This window comes from Rousettus aegyptiacus, unplaced genomic scaffold, assembly GCF_014176215.1.
Source record: "Rousettus aegyptiacus isolate mRouAeg1 unplaced genomic scaffold, mRouAeg1.p scaffold_m13_p_9, whole genome shotgun sequence".
Lineage (NCBI taxonomy): Eukaryota > Metazoa > Chordata > Mammalia > Chiroptera > Pteropodidae > Rousettus > Rousettus aegyptiacus.
Window position 1 is genome coordinate 104,790,679 of NW_023416312.1, and position 20,993 is coordinate 104,811,671.

Below are 20,993 nucleotides of genomic sequence, written 5' to 3' on the forward strand. Positions count from 1 at the left end.
GGAACTCGTTACCACCTTGGCCTAAGGCCAAGCGCTGAACCTCCCCACCACTGGCCTCCTCTGTTTCTTGGGGACCCAGTTCTCTTCCACATCACCCAGACGTGCTAGATTCATCTTACGACATGAATCATATCCTGCCAATTCTTTGTGAAAACCCTTTAATGGCTTGCCACCGCTTCGAGGATAAAGCGTGACTATTTCAGTTTGCCAGGAATGACAGCTTTCCCAGGACATCAGACCTTCATTGCTAAAACTGGAGAGGTCTTGGGCAAACGCAGATGGCCGGTCACCCTAGCGGGGCTCTGCATCACATGAAATGCCTTCCATAACCTGACCCCTGTTTTCCCAACAACGCCTCCCAGCGCTGCTCACCCTTTTTACTGTATGGTCTGCACCGCCTCTGTAGTCCGACCATCCTTCCCCAAAGACACCCCACACTCCTGTCCCATCATGCCTTTGTGCGTGCTGGTGCCTAACAAACTCACCTCCCATGTCACCTCTGTGGTCTTGATTTCCTGGGCGACAATGAGTAGCAGTTGGTAATTTTATTGCCACGCGAGTCTTCCCCGGGGTCAGGACTAGGGTGAGGCAGCCGGAGTACCTCAGGGGTGCACACCATGTACCCTGATTGCCCCGCCCTGGTCCCAGCCCTTGTTCTTCTCCCTATCAGACTAAGGACTTCTCAAGAGCAGGCCCCAGGTCCTTAGTCATCTTTATAACCCTAGTGACTAGCGCAAGGCTGGGCACGGAGTAGAAATCTAGTTGAGCAAATGACATCATCCCTCTCAGTTCCAGCAGGGGAAGGCAGTGAGAGTCAGGTGGTTTTGGGCCCTGTTGACGAGGGGAGAGGAAGGGAAATTAAATAGACTTTACCTTGGCCTGTGGTGTGAGCTATCTGTCAGGTGGTTCCACCTTTAGCATCTGGCAGGTTGGGGGCTCCTCCCGCTTCTCTGCTTCCTGCTCTCAGTTCTTTTCTCTGGTTACCTGGAGACGTGCTGCAAGGTACCATTTTAGTCCTCTTCTTGTTTACTCTACTCCCCCCCCACCCCGAGAGATCTTGTCCACTTCCAGAGCTTTGCAGATGATTTCTAAATTGATACTTCATGCACTATGTTAAGTGAAATGAGTCAAACAGAAAAAGACAAGTACTGATCTAACTTACATGTGGGATCTAAAGAAACTGAACTCACAGAAACAAAGAGTAAAAAGGCGGTTGCCAGGGGCTGGGGGTTGTAGATTGCATGGGCAGATGTTGGTCAAAGGGTACAAAGTTCCAGTTACAAGCTCAATAAGTTCTGGGGAGCTGGCGTACAGCATGGCGACAAAGTTACAATACTGTGTTGTATACTAGAAAGTTGCTGAGAGAGTAGAGCTTAAATGTTCTCACTACACACAGAAAAAATGATAGTTATATGACAGGATGGAGGTGTTAGCCAACACTATTGTGGTGGTCACTTTGCAAAATATGTGTATCAAATCAACACGGTGTACACTTTCGACTTAGGCAATGTTATATGTCAATTACATGGCCATAAAGCTGGAAGAAAAATACATATCTTGCCTCAGACCCACATTTCCAACTGCCTACTGTCTTCGGTCAGATGTAGCATCAATGTTACTCTTTCACTTTCATTTTCTCCTCTGACCTTTGCATCAACTCTGTGAGAAAGTCAGAGCAGAATATAAATGCATATTTTTAGGTGAGGCTCGAAAAGGTAGCGTTGCCCAAGTTTTAGCAGCAGAACTATGATTAAAAAGCCAAGCTCGGGTGTCCTTTTTGCAATGCCATGTCACGTGACCTACCACACGGCTGTTTCGATGGAGGCTCCAGCCCGACATGATCAAACCTTCAACTTGTTACCCAGTTCTTAGCTCCCAGTCATCAGACAAAACAGAAACAAAAAAGACCCTGCCCATTTGCCAACTTGGTCGAAGGCATCTCTCTCCCAGTCAAAACCTGGGAGTCGTGCTTCATGCACAATGCTTGCCTCCCCCAGATCCTGCAGACTTGACCTTCGAAATGTCTGCAACTCATTTGAATCAATATTCTCGTTTCCTTCTCTATCCCCACACCCCGTTGAGGCCCGTAGAATCTCTTAGCCTTTCACTCATCTTCCCAGCTTCATGTTGTTCTGGGCATCTCCACCCAGAATGAACAGATCCGATGCTGTCATTCCTGGCTGGAAAATCTCAGCCTTCCAATATGCCGGTCCCCAATCCCTCCCACTTCGTGAGGCCCAGGTCAAATGCCGCCACCCTCACTCTGGGAACGGGGATGTGATGTTGCTATAAACTTGAACCGAGGTCCTTATTCCTCTGCACTCCCACGGTACTGCGTATTTCATTCCACCTGACTCCTCTCTAGCCTGGGAGCCTGCTGGGGACAGGGTCCCACCCGAAAGAATCTTTGTCATCTATGAAGCACGTAATCTAGGTCCTTAAACATAGTAGGTCCTTAATAGACAGCCATGGAACGAATTTTTCCCCTTAAGTGTTTGGAAACTTGTTGTAAAAAGGACCGTATTCCTAGTGGATTCATTCAGTGAGGTGGATACAAAGGATTCTCCAACTGAGGTTGGACATCTCACTTCACACCCTGAGAGATTAGAAGTTGTCTGGCTGTTGCTCCTCTACGACCCTCCCCCCACCCCACAAACACCGCTCTCCCTCCCCAGGAGAAGGCAAAAGACAATTTTAACTCTTTATTTGAAACAAACAATTCCAGAGACAGAAGGTTAGTCGTGACAACAGCTTCTCACTACAACACAAGGGCGGGCATGGCTCACTGAAGGGACAGGCCAGGCACCTCAGAACAATATGTACAATTTAAACAGTGGCTAAACTGGTGACAGTTATAAAAACACAAAAGGAGGCTGGGGAACAGCAAAGCCAACAGGGAAAGAACTGGGCACCCCCTTTGCCGGACGCTAAGAGTTTTCTGGAACTACGAAGGCAAGATGGGGAAGAGAGATGTAGGCAGTGGGGGAAAGACCCGAGCCCACAGCTGCCGAGCTAGCCTCTGACCACAGACCCCATGCTGCATGACCCGGGGTCCCCACAGGCGTGGCCTGGCGCTGACGATGAGGGAGAACAACAGTGGGGAACCCAGCCCCAACCCAAGTCAGAAGGTGGTTTTTGCCTTGGGAACTGTGTCCACTGAAGTAAAGGGAGGCGGTTACAGAAGGGGGCTAAGCACGTTGACACGTGGCTCATGCCAACCTAAGATGGCAGAGAGGGACGAACACATAAACCAAGGGAACAGGAGTCTGCTCCCCACACGTGGAGTCATTCTCTGCCTTGGAGGAACAGAAGCATTTGGAAGCTTTCTAAGCTGCGGCACCGAGGGCTGGTGCTTGCTTGCGGCGGGCGGGGACACGTGGTGGCGAGGGGGTTCCGACAACCGGTTATTTTACGGAGAGGAAGAGTGTCAAAGCTCTGTGTTTTAGGTAAGTGGTCCCCTCGCTACTTTCGGAGTTTCTTTCACACCTTTCGGACGAGACCCTTTAGCGCAGTACTGGGCGAGAGGGGAGAAGGGGGTGGGCACGGGGAAGAGAAGGCAGCTGGGTTCCTCCCTTGGCCGAACCTGGGAACAAGGGGCTTTACCTACGTGGTGTGGGGCACGAAGCCCACACCAACAGGATCACCAGAGCTAGTAACTCTCCATCCAGAGTCTGGCCCCACGAGAAGGGCTTTACTCCGAAGCATAAAGAAAATGGCCTAGCCAGGTTTTGCCCATCACTGGGAGGCCAGCCCCCAAGCACAGAGGGCTGGGCCCCGTGCTTGTCAAGTGGTACACAGGACGGTAAAAGCCAGGGGTTCCGAGGGAAGGCAGGGAATGGATGAGTAGAGAAGGGCGGCCAGGGCCCTTCAGGATGAGTAGCATTGGTTCTTGGGCCTGTCGCCCCGCGGGACGAGGCCACAGGCCGGACATTGGTGTGAAGGATGGATACAGACGACACAAGTGCTCAGTCCAGGTCTTCCTCCGCAGGACGACCCAGCTCCTCATAAATCTCACGCACAGCCAGGATGCGGTTGAGCATGCTCTCCAACATGCTTCGGTCCATGGGGATCACAGAGTACCAGAGGGGCGACTCGGCGATGCAGGACCGCTCAGGCTGCAGGTAGAACACATCATTGCGAGTCCGGAGGCTTTCGGGGCTGCAACGGTAGGGGACAGATCAGTGCCAAGGGAGGGGCCCGGGGCACCCGTGCTGAGGCCGGCCCCGCACACCTGCCAACTCACCATTTAGACAGATAGAATTCGTAGAACTTGACAGGGCAGCGGAGGGGATTCATGCGGTTCTCACGCTGCTCTAAGATGGGGGCTTCGTCTTCTCGCTTCCGTTTTCCGGGACCTGTGTCTGCAGAAGGCAAAGGACCCAGGCTCGTTAACGGCAGCCTCGACGAGCCACCTCCCGGTGCACAGTGCGAGGCACATGGGAGGCCTCGGGACACACAGCGCAGTCTCATGAAGAGGTAAAGGCAGAGGCGTCGGTCAGTCGCCCACACCAGCCAGCGTCCTGCAGGGGTCTCGCTCTGCAGTCCTCCCTGGTTCGCGCGGATAACGCGTCGCCTTGCGAGCTCCCGCAGGCTGGCCTCTCCGAAGCGGCACGAGGAAATGGCCCCAGCCCCCAGCCCCCAAGTCCAGGTAGAAGCGCGGGTCCAGAGGAGGGACGGTGGGGACCGCAGTCAGATGGGTCAGGAAGGACTCCAGGGCCAGGACGGAAACCGAGGTTCCGTTCCGTCTTGCCCAGCGGCAGAGCCGCGGGAAGCCTGTCGTTCACCCTGTCAACTCTCTCCCACAGGCAACCCACCCAACAGCTCCCCACCTGTCTGCTCCCCTCAAAGAGAGGAGGCAAGTCAGTAAATGGCCTCCACATGACGAAAGGCGGGAAGCAGGCAGCTGGGTGACCTCCTGCTTATGCAACAGCCACCACCCATCAATCGAAGGATGGGCGGCTTTCACCTTTTCTGCAAACGCAGGAACGAACGGTGGGGAAGCTAGTGGCAAAGGAGAGGGCCACTTGGCAGTTAAGGCGAGGCACGGGACGGGACAGCAGAGAGGGGACAGCAAAGTGTGGGTGGGGGGAGCTCGTACCGCGCCCTTTCCTCTGGCGGACGGGGGCGTAGTAGCGGATGCTGACCACCTTGGTGGTGCCCCGAGGGGTGGTGCACTTGCGAGACTGCCGCACGACGTTGGTGAAGGACAGCTGCATGTGCTCCTCGGCTGTCTGCAGCCCAAAAAACTTTGTGTTGAAGAACATGAGGGTGTTGAGAAGGACAAAGGGCGAGTAGACGCCCAGCTGCTTACACTCCCACAGGTGCTCCTCCTCCACGCGAGAGAAGACTGTATCTGCAACAGTGCAGGGCGCGGGCCCGTCAGGACCGGCGCCCCCCCAAGCCTGGCCCCCTCCGCTCCCCGCTGTCCCGCTCACGAGCACTTCCATTCGGCAGGGGACCATTTTGTGGGACACCCTGACACCCCGCCACACAACCCAGTAGGACGGGGTGGCTTCTTGTGTGGTCTCCACCTGCACTGGGGGCTTCTGTCACCAGCCTCGAGTTATGCGCAGTCAGACGCAAACCTCAGGGAGCCCCTCAACTCCTTCCTCTTTTTTTCCCCCAACCCAGTCCACTATGTGTGGTCCCAGCTCTTCAGACATAAGTCTTGGTCCCTCCTCATGTTCGAGGACAAGGCTCCGGCTCCTGCAGCTACATGCACCTGCCCTCGGACCCCTTGTCAACAGCAGCCCGGGACTTGGGATGGTGTGTCTGAAGAATGGCAGAAGGGGCGCAGGGCTCGCTAGGTCTCTGTCCCTTACTGTTAGGGAGGAGGGTGGGCTGCCAGGTACTCAGGGACTTGTTGAGCTCTTGAACGAAAGTCAGGTAGTAAAGGTCCGTGAAAATGTTCACCATCCGGTTATTTTCCAGCAAGTACTGGAGAAAGAAAGAGACACGCATCAAGCCAGATCCCAGGTCCTAGAGAAGACAGTGAGGTCGAAGGCCCCGGGCATGGCGACCTTTGATAATTAGGAAATGGTGGAAGACAGGTACTCGATGAGGCGGCCAGGGCCCTCTTCCCTAGGTATACCCACAACTCCGGGGTGCCAAGGCCTCGTTGGAAGAGGAGGAGGCTTGAGGACATGTGTCGCAGCTGGTCCTTCACAAGCCCCGACCCCTTGCCCGGGAACTGGACATGACCCCACCACCTGAGAAGTCCGGGGTCTGAGTGTCACAGAGAGCAGGGAGGGCCGCCGTGCAGCTTTGACTTTGGAGAGTATTGACTCGTCTCGTCCTGCTTGGGATGGGAGAGGAAAGCTGCCCGCCCATGGTAGGAGCAGGGAGCGGGGCAGTATCACTGCTGGCAGGACCCTGGCTGCTGTTGACAGTGATGGCAAGTGAAGCGGTGTGCCTGGAGTACCTGTTGGATGCCAAGACACAGGTAGTAGATACTGTCAGGTTCGTATCGTTCGCCGTTGGGTCGAGTGATTTCTCTCACGAACTGGGCCAGACCATAGTTGAGCTCGGCAGCTGAGCAGGCCAGAATGTCCTCTTTGATACGCATGGGTTTGGCTGCAGTGATGGGTAGCGGAGGTGAGTGGGGTTAAGAGAACTTCGCACGGAGAATGTCATTTAGTTCCACCATTAACCTTTCATCCGTTTCTCACATCCAACTCCGGAATGAACTACCAATTACCAAAAGCGCCCTAAGCCTTGAAACCCACACAACACCAACCCTTACTCCACAACTCCTCTGCATCTTTGCGGGACACCCTCCGCCTCCTGTCCCTGTCCCCACCCCCATCCCCAGGGTGCTCACGGCCAAAGCGCAGCTCATCAGCCTTGCTGGTCTCTCCGTTAGCATATTTCGACTGCACCCAGCACTTCCAAGCGTTGACACCGTAGGAATAATTAAGTCCGGTGCAGCCAGGCTGGCTGCTCATGGAATCCCGGGAACAGCTCTCAGAAAGCACCAGCCGCTTTTGACCCTGGAGGGAAAAAGGGATGAGGGTGGTGGAGGTAAGGCCAGGGGCACCGTGGAAGCTGGCGTGACAGTGTTTACCACCAGGGCAGTGAGGGGCTGATGGGAGCACAAAGCAAGCTTCTGGAGCACAGAGCCCCAGGCTCAGCTCTGATGACCTGGCAAACTGTGGGGAGAGCAGTTTGCTGGACGTTAGCACTTATGGCAGTAGAGAAGGGAGGTCATCAGGGAAGATGACAGTAAAGATGCTGACCTGGCCACAAAAACGCCCCCCTCTGGCCCTTTGAGACTCCATCCCCCTTCTGCAAATGCAGCAGTCCCGGGCCTCACCTTCCTCATGGTTCGGGGAAGGTCTTGCTCAGTAGACACATCCTCGGGCCCTACCAGGCCACAGTCAAAGAGGAAGTCTACACTGGGGTTAATGTCCAAAGGATCTGGTAGAGGGTGAAGAAGGGAATCATGTCATGGTCTACAGCCATAGACGCTGAACATGTGGGATCTTATACGATCTCGGCAGCTAAGCAGGGTCGGGCCTGGTTAGTACTTGGATGGGAGACTACCGGGTACTGTAGGCTTTGAAAAGAATAATAAGATGTCAACTCAACGGTCCTCCCAGGCTACCCCTGCTACTTGCCCACTTGACTTGAGACAAGCCTCCCAGAGAGGTCCAATTGTACTCAGTGGGAACCAGCAAAGTTAGACCAAGAACACACTCAGGAGCACAGCGACTCAGGAAGTCACACGGGAGTGCTTGTCACACTACTGGCGCACGCGCTCCAACGTGGTCAAGATGGTAAGTTTCATGTTGTGTGTTTTACCACAGTGCAAAAAAGCCCACGAGACTCAAGTGTAAAATCGGGCACCTGTCCCAGTATCTCTGCTGCGACTCCCTGGGGGAGCTTTCTGTCGCCGGGTCACAAGGAGCACTGTTAGGATCGTGCTCAGGGCCACAAGAAACACACGCCTTTTCCGATGGCACGAATGCTCCCACACCAAGGGCTGCATCGAAGCCTACTCACTCTTGGGGAAGTCTGCCTCCAAGTCTTGCCCAGGCTCATCCAAGACATTGGCCATCTTCACGGCCATGGCCAAGACATCGTCTCGAGCCGGCCCAAACAGGTCGCAGTCTTCCAGAAGCCCCTCTGCACTCTGGTTGCTCACAAGATCTGGGAAGCAGAGAAGTCCAGGTTTTCAGGGGTGGGCCCCAACTGTCCCCCATCCCGCCAGGTACGAGGTCACCACTCTCTGCCCGCCATGCAGAGACAGAGCCATGGCGCATTGGCTCCCCCATAGCCACGACGCATGACATACCACAAAGGTCGGACGAGGCCTTGTCTAACTCCTCAGCCTCCGCAATCATTTCTGCCATAGCCAGGATGTCGGCCTCCAAGGGGTTGGAAGGGATCTTCACCTTCAGCTCCTCTATGGTCTCCACAATCTTATCTGTGCTCTCCAACGTGGTGGGCAGGAACATGGGCACAGGCACCTGGAACCATGAGTCCCAACTCAATGCCAAGAAGCACGGCACCGGATCGGGGGATGGCCGGTGGCAGCCGGGGGCAGGGCTGGTGTCCGTCCTGGGAGGTGCGCTTACCGGGATGGGCATCGAGAAAGGCACCGGGACTTTCTGGCAGTACAGATGCATAGGCACTGGCACAAAGATGGGCACGGGGATGGGCAGCACGAGCACCTGGGGCTTCCACTCTTCTGCGGGCAGGAAGGGGTCTCGTCAGAGCCCCCGTTATGCAGCTCCCATCTGACCCAGGACCCCATGCTTGCCTGTCACCCCGAAGCCCTAACGCTCTAACGCTTGCTCACTGTTACAAAACTGCCCTCGCATCAAAAGTTGAAAGGCAGTTCTGTGATTCTTCCACATCCATGATACTTGAGCCACCTAAGAAAGCTCTGTGTAGCTCTTAGGCACAGGGCTGGTGGCCGAGGACGACGGAGCACAGCCTGTGGTGTTGTGGTACCCTGGCTCACCTGTCTGGCTGCCTTTGGACTTCATCTCCACCTTGCAGGAGACCCCTCGATTCTGCATCAGTGGCTTACACATGGCGGCTTTGTTTTTGCGGGGTGTTGCTGGGGGTGGCGGGGGTGGCGGAGGGGTAGAAGCGGTGGCAGCCGATCGGGTCTTTACAGGGATCTGCACAGACAAAGGCACACCGGTGCCGCCAACCGCCAGTTGCTCCTCTGAGACCATCGCCCCCCACCGCACCCCGGCTTCCACCCTGACCTTGGCCAGACTCCCATTTTCCTCCGGGGTCTTCACCGTATTGCTGTTCTCCACTTTGGTTTGCGAGGGTGTCTGGGGCTTTGACTCAGGAGATTGACCTGCACATCAAAACAAACGAATGTCCCCTCTGCACAAGTGGCTCTCCGTTTGCAAGGAGAGCGGCATTAGGACACACGACACCGGGGAGTCTGGAATCTGTCCTCTTTGCTCCCCTAGGTCCCAGGAGGAGCAGCCAAGGAGCTGCTTTGCTCCTGGCTGCCAATAGGAATGGAAAAGAGTAGTTTCCCCAGTAACCCACAATTTGAGACTTTCCATTTACATGGCCTCAGGAGTCTGGCACCCCTGGAGTGGTGAGGGACCGGGGTAACATGCTAGAAACGACAGCAGTCTTTGGTCTCACTAAAAGTAGAGCTTCTGCTGACACTTCCTTCTCCCTGGAAACTGGCCACAGCCCCCATGCCCCACCCTGCCTGAGTGGGCCCCCATCCCTAAAACAAGCTCCTTCACAGAGAATCAGTACAATCTAACTCTTGAACCTTTAAACCAGAGGCCCCTGGTATCTGCAGGGTCCAGAAGCTAAAAGACAGTGCAGGACCAGAAGCTCTGGCTGGGGGGTGACATGAAAGCGAGGGAGGAAGAGGGCCCATGCCCCGGCTGCGAGCGTCGGGGCCAGTTCTCGCAGAGAGGCCCTGCGTGGGACTCACTGTTCAGGAGGCTCTCGGGCCCACTCTGGGTGTCCAGGTTGGGCTGGTTCTGCTGGCTGTAGAAGCGCAGCAGACACTGCTGGTTGCAGAAGTGACGGATCTGCCCGCGCCAGTGGATGGTCTCTAGCAGCTTCCCCTGGCGCTTACAGGCGTGACACCGGGCAGCCTGCGGGTGTCGACGACACGGTCAGGCCTGCCTCCCCAACACCAGCCGGGAGCTTTGCCCCAGGATAAGCCCGGCTGCTCCCCTTGGAGGCCGGGCCACTTGGAGCCCCTTCCTGGGGATCGCCCACGCTCCCCGCCGCCCGGGCCCCCGTGCCCGCCGCCTTACCTTGCAGTACCACAGCAGGTACTTGCTCTTACAGTCCTCACTGCAGAAGTCCCAGGTGCTGCCGTCCAGCTGCTCGGTGACGCCGCGCTGGCAGGTCTGGGAGCAGTAAGTACACGTGATACAGCACAACCCTAGCTTCTTGGTGAAGTCCTGTTTGTACAGCAGCACGCAGCCTGGAAAGAGTCCAGAGACACAGAGATCTCCATGACCGTGAGACCCAAAGCTCTCTCGGATGGCCTCTCGGGCCGAGCCTGAGGACAGGCGGGGTGGAGCATCCTGAGCCGAAAGCCCCGGTCCTCGGACGGACGGATGGCACCCAAGGCCCTGTCTCTCTGCCATCCTCCCGGCCCTTTCCCTACCTTCGCTGCAGAAGCTCTTCTCCACACCGCTGAACCGCAGCTTCTCGTGCAGGAGTTTCTCTTGCCTGCAGTGCTCACACTGGGACACCACACCCCGAAGCCGCTTGAAGTCCTCACAGCAGTCCCGGCAGCAGAACTGGAACACCTGGTCCTGGGGGCACAGGCAGGGAGGGGAGAGCCGTGACATCCGAACCTGGCGACCGCCAAGCGGAAGGGCCCCTTCAGACAGACGCCTGGTCCTGTGGCAAGATGAGGGCAGGGTAGGGGTCTTACCTGCCAGTCCAAGACCTCAGGCTTGCCACTGAAGAGGCTGTGGCAGTAGTGACAGCTCAGATGAATGCCCCCCTCAGGGCTTGTGCGCTGGAGGGAAGGAAGACAAGTAAGGGAGGGGCGAGATGTGTGCGGCTATGGCGGCGGCGGAGGGGGGGGAGTCAGGTTTGGTATTTGCTCTCTACCCAGGCCTACCTACCCCCATTCTCTCGCCCTCTCTGTGGCGCCACACCCCTTAGCCCTCGTCCAGGGTCTGAAGTACCTGGAACTTGGTCCAGCAGCTCGGGCTGCAGAACTGGTAGACTGTGCGATCAACCTTGTTGTAGTAACAGGGGTCAGAGAGGCTGCGGCGGCAGAAGCTGCAGGGTCGGGGAGGGCCTGGGGTACAGAGAGAAAGGGAGGAAGGGGGGGAGAGGGGAGGAAGAGAGAGGAAGAGAGGGAGAGAGAGAAGAGAGGGAGAGGGAGAGGGAGGAGGAGGGAGAGAGCACACAGAAGGTGTAAGGCGGTGCAGAGCTGGACCAGGAAGTCCACGGGAAGACGTGGCTGGGTCAGGTCAGGCAGCAGGGGTTACTTTAGAAGAGGGGAGTTCGGGGGGTAGAAGGGAGGCCAGCAGGGGTCTCAGAGAGGAGGGCTTTGCACCTACCAGTGAGCCCTGCCTGCTTCACTTTGTAAGAGGTGGTACAGCAGAGGGAACAGAACAAGCTCGTCTTGCCATTACGATCCACATGTGATAGCATCTCAAAGTTCTTACACAGGGTCTTGCACCAGACACATGGGTACACACGTGTGTTTTTCTGTGAGGATGGGGAAGGAGAGGCTGAGGCTGGATTTGTCCCTTCGCTTTTATTTTTAAAATTTGTAAAACATGAAATATTTCAAGCATACAAAAAAGTATAGGTGATGATATAACAAAGACCTGTGCATCCACCAGCCAGCTTCAAAGATAAAACGTAACAGATACAATCGAAACCCCCTTTATTCGCTTTATTCCTCCCAGCCCTCGCCCCGGCAGGCACCTTTATTCGTCACCCGCGAGCCGCGAGCCGCGCCCCCTTCCACGCCCTCTAGCGCTACTCCCTCGGCCCCACCTTCTTGTACGCCCCCAAGCAGCTTGTGTTGCAGAAGCGCTTCTGCTGGCCCTCGTGGAAGAGCAGCTCGGGGCCAGGGCTCCCGGTCTTGGTGTAGATGTAAGCCCCGCACTGGTCGCAGCAGTTGGTTTTCAGTCCCTTGTTGGCCCGGAATTTGGAGAAGCAGGAGTCGCTGCAGAGCCGGTGCACCACGCTGCCGTTGCTGACCTCGTGCAGGACCTGCCACATACACACGCGCATGCTGAGCCGGGGCCTGGCCACCGCCACCCGCCCCGATGCGAGGACAGCCCTCCCCACCTCGCCCTAGACCTTCGCAGCACACAGTGAGCCCAGGGACCCCCCAACCTGCACATCGGGCTGCCGACTTGATGGTGAGGTCCTGGGAGGCAAGGAAGGCCGGCTGCACACATCCTGAAGAAGCTCTATCCTTGATAGGCTCCCTGCAGATGGCCGCCTTTCGCCCCCACCCCTCCTGCGCAGGGCCCGGCCCCTGCAGCCCCAGGATGGCCGGGGCGGGCCGGGGCCGGCCAGGCTCCGTGATCAGCGCGCCCTCCAGCTTCCTCACCTCTCCGGTCTTCTGGCAGATGCTGCAGCGAGTGGCATCGGCAGGGTCCCCAGACTGCGGGATCGGGCGCTGCTGCTGGGCCTCATACAGGGAGAGGCAGACGGACGTGCAGAACTCATGGAAGGAGCCCCCGGAACCCGTCTGCGCCACAACCGAGTCCTTGGTGTTCCAGATGTCCCTGCGGGCGGGAACCCGTCACTCAGTTGCCCCCTCTCATTCCCTCAGCCCCCCGCCTCTCCCCTGGGATCCACGGCCACAGGGCTGAAGGCTCTTGGACCCCTACCCGGATGCTGCCTCCCAGTCCCATTCCGCCAGGCTCTGGCCAACAGTCTCGGCCTCACGCACTGCTCCTGGCCCGACGCCCGCCCTCCCCTCGCCCCCGGACGCCCCCGCGTACTTCTTGCAGAAGGTACAGGTCTTTTTGCCCGAAGGCTTCTTGGAGAACGTGGTGAGACAGGACGAGGAGCAGAAGAGCTGCGGCAGGCCCTTGCGCTGGTAGGCAGTCTGCCCCTTCTGCAGCGGCGTCCGGCAGTGCGCGCATGTCATCTTGGTGCCCACCGCGGAGCGCCCGGCCCTTTGTGCCACGCTGGAGCGTAGGGACATGCGAGGAGAGCGCCGGGGCCGGAATGGCACAAAGTCCTCATCATTGGGGTCATCTACCATGGCATCGGAGTCCTCGTCTGACACTGGAACTGCGGAGGGGGCGCGGCGTGAGGAAAGGCGACCGCGCCGGCTCCCTGGCCACCCCCGGACCAGCAGGGAGCTCGGCTGCTACTGGGACCCCCTTATTCTTGCCCGTCACACTGGTATCTAAAGCCACTGCTGTCACTCTCCCTTAGTTACTCCGTCATCAACCATGGAGGAGAAGGCAGGGCTCGAAGTGGGGGGGCTCTTGTTTTCAGTCTCCCCCACTGCCCCTGGTTCCCATGCCAACCCAGAGCGGAGAGAGGCACTTCACACTCTGTGCGGAGCCGGGAGGTCCCACTCGTCACATGTCACACTGCCGCAGGTCCTACTCACTGCTCTCGGTGGAATCCACAACCTCAGGTTTGGGAGGCTCTGCCCGCCTAACGCGCTCGCTTCTCTTCTGCACCTTGGAAACACGGAGGGGGAAGCTGAAGACGGGCTGAAGTTTGAGGGGGCAGAGCTGGGAGGAGGGGGGCAGTAGGGACCCTGGGCCCAGCCCTCAGCAGGAGGGCAGAGAAGGCGGCCTCCTGAAGCTGCTCGCACCACCCTCCGCAGAACGACATCTGGGAGGGAAAATGAAGGGTCTGTCCTTCCCGGGGCTACAGGGGAACCGGACTCCTCCAGTCCCCTCCCCCCTCACCCTCTCAGGCGGCTTCTCACTCGCCTTCCCAGGCAGGCCATCTCCTGCAAAGGAAGCAGAAAGCAGCCTACATGTTGGGCCTGCCCTCACACCCCCTGCCTGGCCCAGAGACCGCCTCCATTCCTGGGGAAGAACTTACTCAAAACTGAAAGGGAAAACTCGAGTGCCTGTGGCTTCTTGGGGCCCCTCTCAGGGTTACCTTGAGCTTTGCACTGGGGGGGGCAGCCATTCTCCATGAAAAAAATCCTACCCCTCCCACCAGCTTTCTGTCCCAATCATGGGGAGTTTTGGATAGATAGGTAACACACCTTTCATTGAGAATTTATAGTTTACCAACAGAAAGCAATGTGCTCCCCCAAAGGCAGGTAGCAAGGGGGGAAGGGAGTGGTGAGGCATGGGTAGGTCCCCTGGACTCGGGTGGCTACCTAAGCGCTAGGACCCTGGTCACACAGCCTGGGAGAGGCACACCACTAGGCAGGACAGGCGAGGAACGAGAGCCCGCCCTTGGCAGGCTCCAGTCCTGGCCCCCGCATCTCTGCAGGCCCCCTGAACTCACGATGCTGTTGGTGGCTCCAGAACCTAGTTGTCATTCATCAAACCCCGAAACCCCACTCTCGCCTAGAACAAAACAGCTGGGAAGAGCTTAGAACCAAGAAGCCCGTGGTCCTCCCCAAACCCCGAAGGAAGGACCCTGGCACCAAAGACCCACTCGGCTAAGAAGAAAGGAACCTCTCCCACCCCATCCACCCTCTCCAACCCGGCCTCTCACCCCTTCCCCAAGCCTACCTTCCCTACTCTTCACCAGTCCCCCTTCCAAACCCCCAGCTCCTTCTGCACACGCATCCCCCCTCTGATCGCTCCACCCTCCTCCTTCTCCCCTACTTGGTCCCCAAACACACAGCCACCCCTCTTCACCCCCGCCCTCTCCCCAGCCTTGACTCTCCGGCTGAGCAGACAACCTACCTGGCAAGGAAGGGTGTGCAGGGGGGCTAGGGCCCCCAGGTTGGGTCTGAGAGCTGCTGAGTCCATCCCCCAGAGTCTCTCCCACTGAAGGGCTGGGGGGGCCACTGGGGCTCTGTGGCTGCCCTTGGGGAAGCTCCTCCTCCTGCCCGGGGGAGCCCCGTCTCCCAGCGCCCATGGAGGCAGTCTCCTCCTCTTCACCGTGTGGGGACTGCAGGCTTAGTGGAGACTCTGGAGCCAAAGGCTCTAGCAGCCCTTCGGGTGAGGAGGGATTGGCCCCAGCCCCCGGGTCAGGTGGCACCACCTCAGGGGTCTGGCCCCCCGGTCCAGGCCCTAGGGTCTGATCTGCATCCCACGTGAGGCTGCCCTCAGGACCGTGGTCCACCGCTGGGGGCGAAGGGGCTTTATACAGCAGCCCCCCCAGCCCCAGCAGCTCGGTGGCTCCATCCAGGACGCCAGGGCCCTTTTCCAGGCCAGCAGGGGCATCGAGCAGGTCCAGGGCTCCTGAGGATGGAGAAGGGCCAGGGGGAGCCCATCCTCGAGTGGGGGCAGTCTGGGATTCCAGTAGGTCCTCTCCAAATTCCATGTCTACTGGAAGGTCTCCAGCCAGGGGCTTCTCTGGCAGGGTCAACGGGTCAAACGGACTGGGGAAGTCACTGGGGTCCATGAGGGTGGCTGGCTATGGGCTGCAGGTGAGGGCAGAAGAGGGGGCGGGAGAGGTGGTCTTCGCCAGAATTCCTCCTGATATAGGCTCTGGGACACACCCCAGCATCCACTTGGATTTCTCAGGCACAGCCCCCACCGCAAACGACATTTCCACAGGCTTTAGCCCAAATGACCACTCCCCCCCCACACACACGTCCAGCGCCCCCTGTGGGGAGAGGCGTCCCCCGCCCTGGCCCGGTGCCCACGCTCTCCGGGCAGTCGGTGGTTCCACCCGCTCGCCTGGCCCCGCCACCCCACTGCAACTCCCAGTTCCCCTCCCCCCTTACCTTTCGGCCCCCCCAACTCGGCCTGAACGCCCCCTTGGAGTCTGCTAGGGCCGTCGGCACCAGGAGCCTTTCCCGCCCCCGCGACCTCGGTCTCTATCCCCGCCCGGGGCTCCTAGAGCCCCCCAGCTCCCCAGGCATTACCCACCCTGTCTGGCCCCACCCCCCCTCCCGGCGCTGCATGAACTGCCCTCCCTAACCCCTCCCCCCAGTTATCTTTCAGGGTCGCCCACTTCCTCAGCGCCGTCCCCCTTTCCTATTGCGCCCCCAGTCCTCCTTCCCCTGTTGCCCACCCCCCACCTCAGGCATTTACAGGAAGACATTTTGGAGCTACGATCTTTCCTTAGACGCCCCCCCCCCCCGCCCCGGCTACTGTGAGATCCCGCCTGCAGGTTCGGTTCGGCTTGATCAGGCCCGACCCCTACCTGCGGCAGGGTTAGTGTAACGGCTACAAGCCTAGAACTGCAGACAGCGACGGCCCCGCGCTCCTTCTCCACCTCCCTCCCCAGCAGCCGGGACAGGGGTCGCGGCCCCTTTAAATGGCAGCGCCGCTCACAGCGCCCAGCGCTCTGCACCAGGCGGGCGGGCGGCTCCAGTGCCCAACCCCATTGGCTGGCTCCGGGAGGGGGCTCGCGAGACAGCGCCGGCCCCCGGCGCGAGACTCCCAGCCCAGTGGCCGCCTGGAAATTGCGGAGTGGAGCTAGTCGCTGGAGATGGAGCTTGAGCCCCCGCCCGGGGCCCCGTTAGTTGAGGAGGAAAAGCTAGGCTCCGGAGCTTTGGAGCCCGTCCCCGGGAAAGGCGGCACCCCCTTTCCACCTAAGGGCCAAGCACACTAACCCACAGAGAACAGATCTACGCACCTGCTTCCCTCACCTGGCTCGAGTCTGCCCTCCCCCGTGTCACACCCGTGCCCGCCCTGCCTCCTGGAGCCCACTCTACCCGTGATCCCCTCCTCTCATTCAAATGGTTCCCGGTCCCCTCCCCCTCCCCGTGTCTCTCTTCGCTTCCCACTCGTGTTCAACCGCCCCCTCAACACTCCCTACCTACGCCATGCAGCCAGCGCCTGCCAAGATTACCCTCCCCCCAACTCCACCTCTCCGGGGCCCGCCCCCCGGGCGACTGTTGGGGTGGTGAGTGACAGCGGAGGGTGGGGGGGAGGCAGGGACCCAGCCCTCGCGTCCCTCCTCCCCTTGTCTGCAGCCGCGGCCCCCCCCCCCACCAAACATTCTAAGAGTCATAGTTGTGGGGTGTCTTAAGCTTGGTCTCCAGCCCCCCAGGGCAGGATAAATGGCTGTGGCTCAGTGACAACGCCTTTGCCATAACTGCCTGGTGACCCCAAAACCAGGTCCTGCAAAGACACTCCCCCACTCCCTCAACATCTTAGGGTAAGTTCTGGGATCTCCTCGACTGTTCCAGCAGGAGCTCCCTGCGTTAGCTCTCCAGTAGTTTTCCTCCCCGAGGCCGGTAGCTCTGCTTCCTTCTCTCTGTCTCTCTGTCTCTCTGTCTGTCTCTGTCTGTCTCTGTCTCAGTCTCTCTCTCTGCCACTGTCTGTCTCTGTCTCTCTCTGTCCCTCCCTCCCTGTTCCTTTCCGTCCTTGTCGATCTCTTTCCTCCCCCCCCCCCCCCGCCCTCTCTCTGGCGCGGCACTCTCTCTCTCTCCTGGTCTCTTTTTGTCCCCGTCTCTGTCTCTGCCTCGCAAGTGCACGAGCACGCACGCGCGCGCACACACGCCCCCCTCCTGGATGGTCCTTAGCCTGTGGGTGTGGCTGAGGTTGAGGCTAGAGAAGTGGGGTCGCGGGAAGGGGCACCAGTGTTAGGCCTACTGGCTATGGAAAACGTGTGCCAGGATCCGTGCTCAGTCCCCATTATCCTCAGAGCGCTTTACAGTCCCCGCTCCCCACTTTCCCATCCACCCCACACCGGCTGGAGACTATTTAGGATCTGAGACAGCAGGGCAGGCCCAGACCAGAAGGCAGTCCTGCCACAGAGTGAGGAAGGCGGAGGTTTGGTGTCCGGCGCCTTTCTCCCAATCCACATGCAGCGTCTCCTAGCCCTGCAGTCCTCCTCCTGCGTCCCGTCCGCTTTCCCAGGGACCGTACCCTTCCCGACTGCCCACACGGCCTTGAGGGTATCTTTGCGCTCTCCTTATACACAGACATAAAACCAGGAGTTTTCTCTTGAGGTCGCCCGAACCCTTGCTTTCTCTTTCTCTTAACCAGATTCTGGGTACCCATCTCCCACCCGCATCTGCTTATTTCTAAGTCTCTGTACCTCTCTTTGAACTTTCAATCTCTTCCATCTCAGTTGGGGCACCTCGGTCCTTTGAACTGCCTGCCCTTCCCAACACACGCTTGGGGCCTTGGCCACTCTGGAGAATGAAATGCCTGCGTTCAGTCGTGGGCAGATAGTCCAAGGGCGGTTAACGGCGTATTATTCATTCAGAGGCAGTGCGATCCCATGAAAGTGATTATAATCTCAACTCTGCCCACCTCTCAGCCAGTTAACTTTGGACAAGTCACTTGTCCAGTCACCAGGTCTTAGTTTTCTCATTCTTAAAACATGGATAGGAAAACAATCTAAATGTCCAATAGTAGGTAATTAGTTAAATCAATTTTGGTTATATTCATTCAATGGATGTACTCATTAACCGCCACTTTTAACCAAAACGGTGCCACTAGTCCAGTGATACCGTAATGGTGGATGTATTTTACATTTGTCAAAACTCATAGAGTGTACAGCACCGAGGTGAACTTTTATGTAACCTATGACCTTTGAATGCTAATGTGTCAATGTATGTTCCTGAATTTTAACAAATGTATCACCCTGGGCAGGTTTGTTGCTACCCAAGGGAGGCTGTTGGAGGGAGAGGAGGGGCAGTTTAGGAGAAATGAACTTTCAGCTCATTTTTGTTGCAAATGTGAAACTGCTCTAAAATACGAAGTTTATTTTAAAAAGACAGGAGAATGATCCTGATATAACGTTACATTTTTTAGAAAGGAGTTAAAATGATACAAATTTTCTAGAGAAATTCACATGTAATGGAGGACATAATGGAGATAATAATACCTCATAGAGATGCTACTAAGATTAAGTGACATGTACACCCCTGTGACATATAGCAGGGATTTAGTGGATACCAGTTACTGTTATTACAAGAGAAATATATCTGACTTCAAGCACGGGGGGCGGGGGAGACTTTGCACCATGGAGCCTTCATATTCTTTAAATATATATATTTTTGTCTTCAAGTAAGCCAAGAGTGCCCAAGGTTGATAGGTTTGACTATGTATCAGGTGCAGATGAAAGGCTGTAACATAGAATGGGCCTGGGGAGCAGGTAGGATAAGAGTGTGGCGGGAAATTCAACATTTTCATTTTCAGCCTTGAATGCTATAGTTACCGCATAGTACTCTGTTCTCCTGTTACATTTATGCATAGTCCTGGATTCTCCTACTTCTTATTCACCGTCCATAAGGCACTCCTTAAAATGCTGCAAGCACAATATAACATGTAGAAACTCAGTCCCTGTCCTCATGAGAGCTCTTTCATTTTAATTATACATTTTTCTGATTACAGAAATATAAATAAATGTTCACTGTAAAAATTTTGGAAAGCACAGAAAGTCTGAAGAAAGCAAGAATCACTCATATCCTACCCATTATACTTGGAGATAACCACTGCTCTTTTTGATGTATGTATTTCCAGTCCTTTTGTAGCATATGTCTTTTTTTTTACAAAATTGGAATTATCTTGTACAAGATGCTATACAAGATAATTGTAACGGCTGTATATTGTTCCGTCATTTGGAGGTACCATGCTTTAATTAACTACTGCTGGGTGTCAAACGTTTGTTTTTCGAGACAAGCAGGGCTGAATATAACTTGGTCAAACAAATGGAAGCACTATTCAGCAGCCATTGATTAGAGTGAGGTTCGCACTTTAACTCTGGAAACACGTGGATTCCTACTTACTGTTTTATACCATTCTAAAGTACCCTGGAGTGAATAAAAGGAAATATGCATTTAGGGTGACACTGGGGAATAGCTAGCCTGTGAGCTACTCAATAATAGGGACCAGCTCTTCCTCACGTGTATCTCCAGCATCTAGCATAGTCCCTGATAGATGCTCAATAAATGTTTATTGGATGAAATGGACAAATGAATAAAGGAGAGAGAGATAAAAAAAAGCCCCCAATGAATTCAACTCGTAGCAATATTTCTATAACATAAGGCTTAATAAAGACAGAGGTGATGAGAGTGACGTGAGAGGGAAGCAAAGGCAGGCAGAGATATGCCATTTTATTTGTTGACAGCACTGCGATTATTCTATTATTCATTTACATAACATCTGTCTTATGTTGAGATTGGCTTGAGGAGATACACAAATGTATATGTTCTTTCCTTTAATTTTCTAATTTAGTTTTCCAATGTAAACAGCTGTTATGATTAACGAAGTCTAAATTCATTAAAATGTTATTGAATATATAGTAACCTTTTTGTAATTTTTTCCCTCAACAGATTTTAATAACCATCATGTGGTGGTCTATGAAATACTTGATATTAAAACATCCTGGTGGATCTTTATCCATTTATATAGAGAGATAGCTAAAGTATTAAGTGAGTAGGTCATGACTCAGAAAAGTATGTATAGTTTAACCTGTGTAAAAAAACATAAACATTTCTGTTTAATCAGAACAGTACAAACGCAGAAAACAGAAATGCAAGAAAGTGGTCATAATCGCTACTATTGGAAGGAGTAGAGGCAGAGACTTTTTATACTGTTGAGTATCGTTTGATTTTTTCCCACAAGCAGAAAAAAATGTTTTTTTTTCAGAATAGAGGTAAAATTTCCTTTTTTCACAGTAGAGGTGTTATTTATTTTCAAAAAGTTTGGGAACCACTGACCTAGATACGTCCAACATGGTAGCCACTAGCTATGTGTGACTATTTAAATTTTGAGCTAATTAAAATGAAATAGAATTAACAATCAAGTTCCTCAGTTGCACTAGTCATATTTCAAAGCCTCAAAAAGAAAAAGAAAGGAAGGATAGAAGGAAGGGAGGGAGGAAGGAAGAAAAAGAAAACGAATCCCACAATGGTTACGTTATGGTTGGTAGCTACTGTATCTGACAGACCAGGTAAGGAATATTTCTATCACTGCAGCAGGTTCTATTGGACAGTGTGA

General features: G+C 55.6%; 1 protein-coding gene across 5 annotated transcripts; it reads right to left on the minus strand.

Annotated features, from left to right (window-relative positions):
• Positions 1–2,688: 2,688 nt before the first annotated feature.
• Positions 2,689–18,184, minus strand: ZMYM3 (zinc finger MYM-type containing 3). Of its 5 annotated transcripts, none has more exons than XM_036226660.1 (25): positions 18,082–18,184; positions 14,826–15,508; positions 13,863–13,906; positions 13,556–13,628; positions 12,933–13,227; positions 12,536–12,713; positions 11,971–12,189; positions 11,526–11,676; positions 11,145–11,260; positions 10,886–10,972; positions 10,613–10,763; positions 10,254–10,426; positions 9,923–10,088; positions 9,219–9,316; positions 8,966–9,128; positions 8,577–8,689; positions 8,294–8,468; positions 8,002–8,148; positions 7,313–7,416; positions 6,821–6,989; positions 6,422–6,573; positions 5,823–5,937; positions 5,099–5,353; positions 4,244–4,361; positions 2,689–4,158 (listed from the first exon to the last, which is right to left on the minus strand). In XM_036226660.1, the coding sequence occupies exons 2-25, from the start codon at positions 15,487–15,489 to the stop codon at positions 3,966–3,968; spliced, it is 4,119 nt and encodes a 1,372-aa protein (XP_036082553.1). In that variant the 5' UTR covers positions 15,490–15,508; positions 18,082–18,184; the 3' UTR covers positions 2,689–3,965. The 5 variants fall into 5 exon arrangements, with proteins under 5 accessions (XP_036082553.1, XP_036082555.1, XP_016006408.1 ...); XM_036226662.1 differs by lacking the exon at positions 18,082–18,184 and adding an exon at positions 16,855–16,923; XM_016150922.2 differs by lacking the exon at positions 18,082–18,184 and adding an exon at positions 16,237–16,744.
• Between the last annotated feature and the right edge of the window lie 2,809 nt (positions 18,185–20,993).

Bases quoted from the DNA above. Each gene is read 5' to 3' on its own strand.
- ZMYM3 (XM_036226660.1), bottom strand. From the start codon at position 15,489: ATGGACCCCAGTGACTTCCCCAGTCCGTTTGACCCGTTGACCCTGCCA. The intron at 11,677-11,970 runs GTGGGGCCGAGG...CCATCCTCACAG, and splicing joins GCTTGGGGGCGTACAAGAAG to AAAAACACACGTGTGTACCC. The intron at 5,938-6,421 runs GTACTCCAGGCA...TTCTTTCTCCAG, and splicing joins TGTGTCTTGGCATCCAACAG to TACTTGCTGGAAAATAACCG.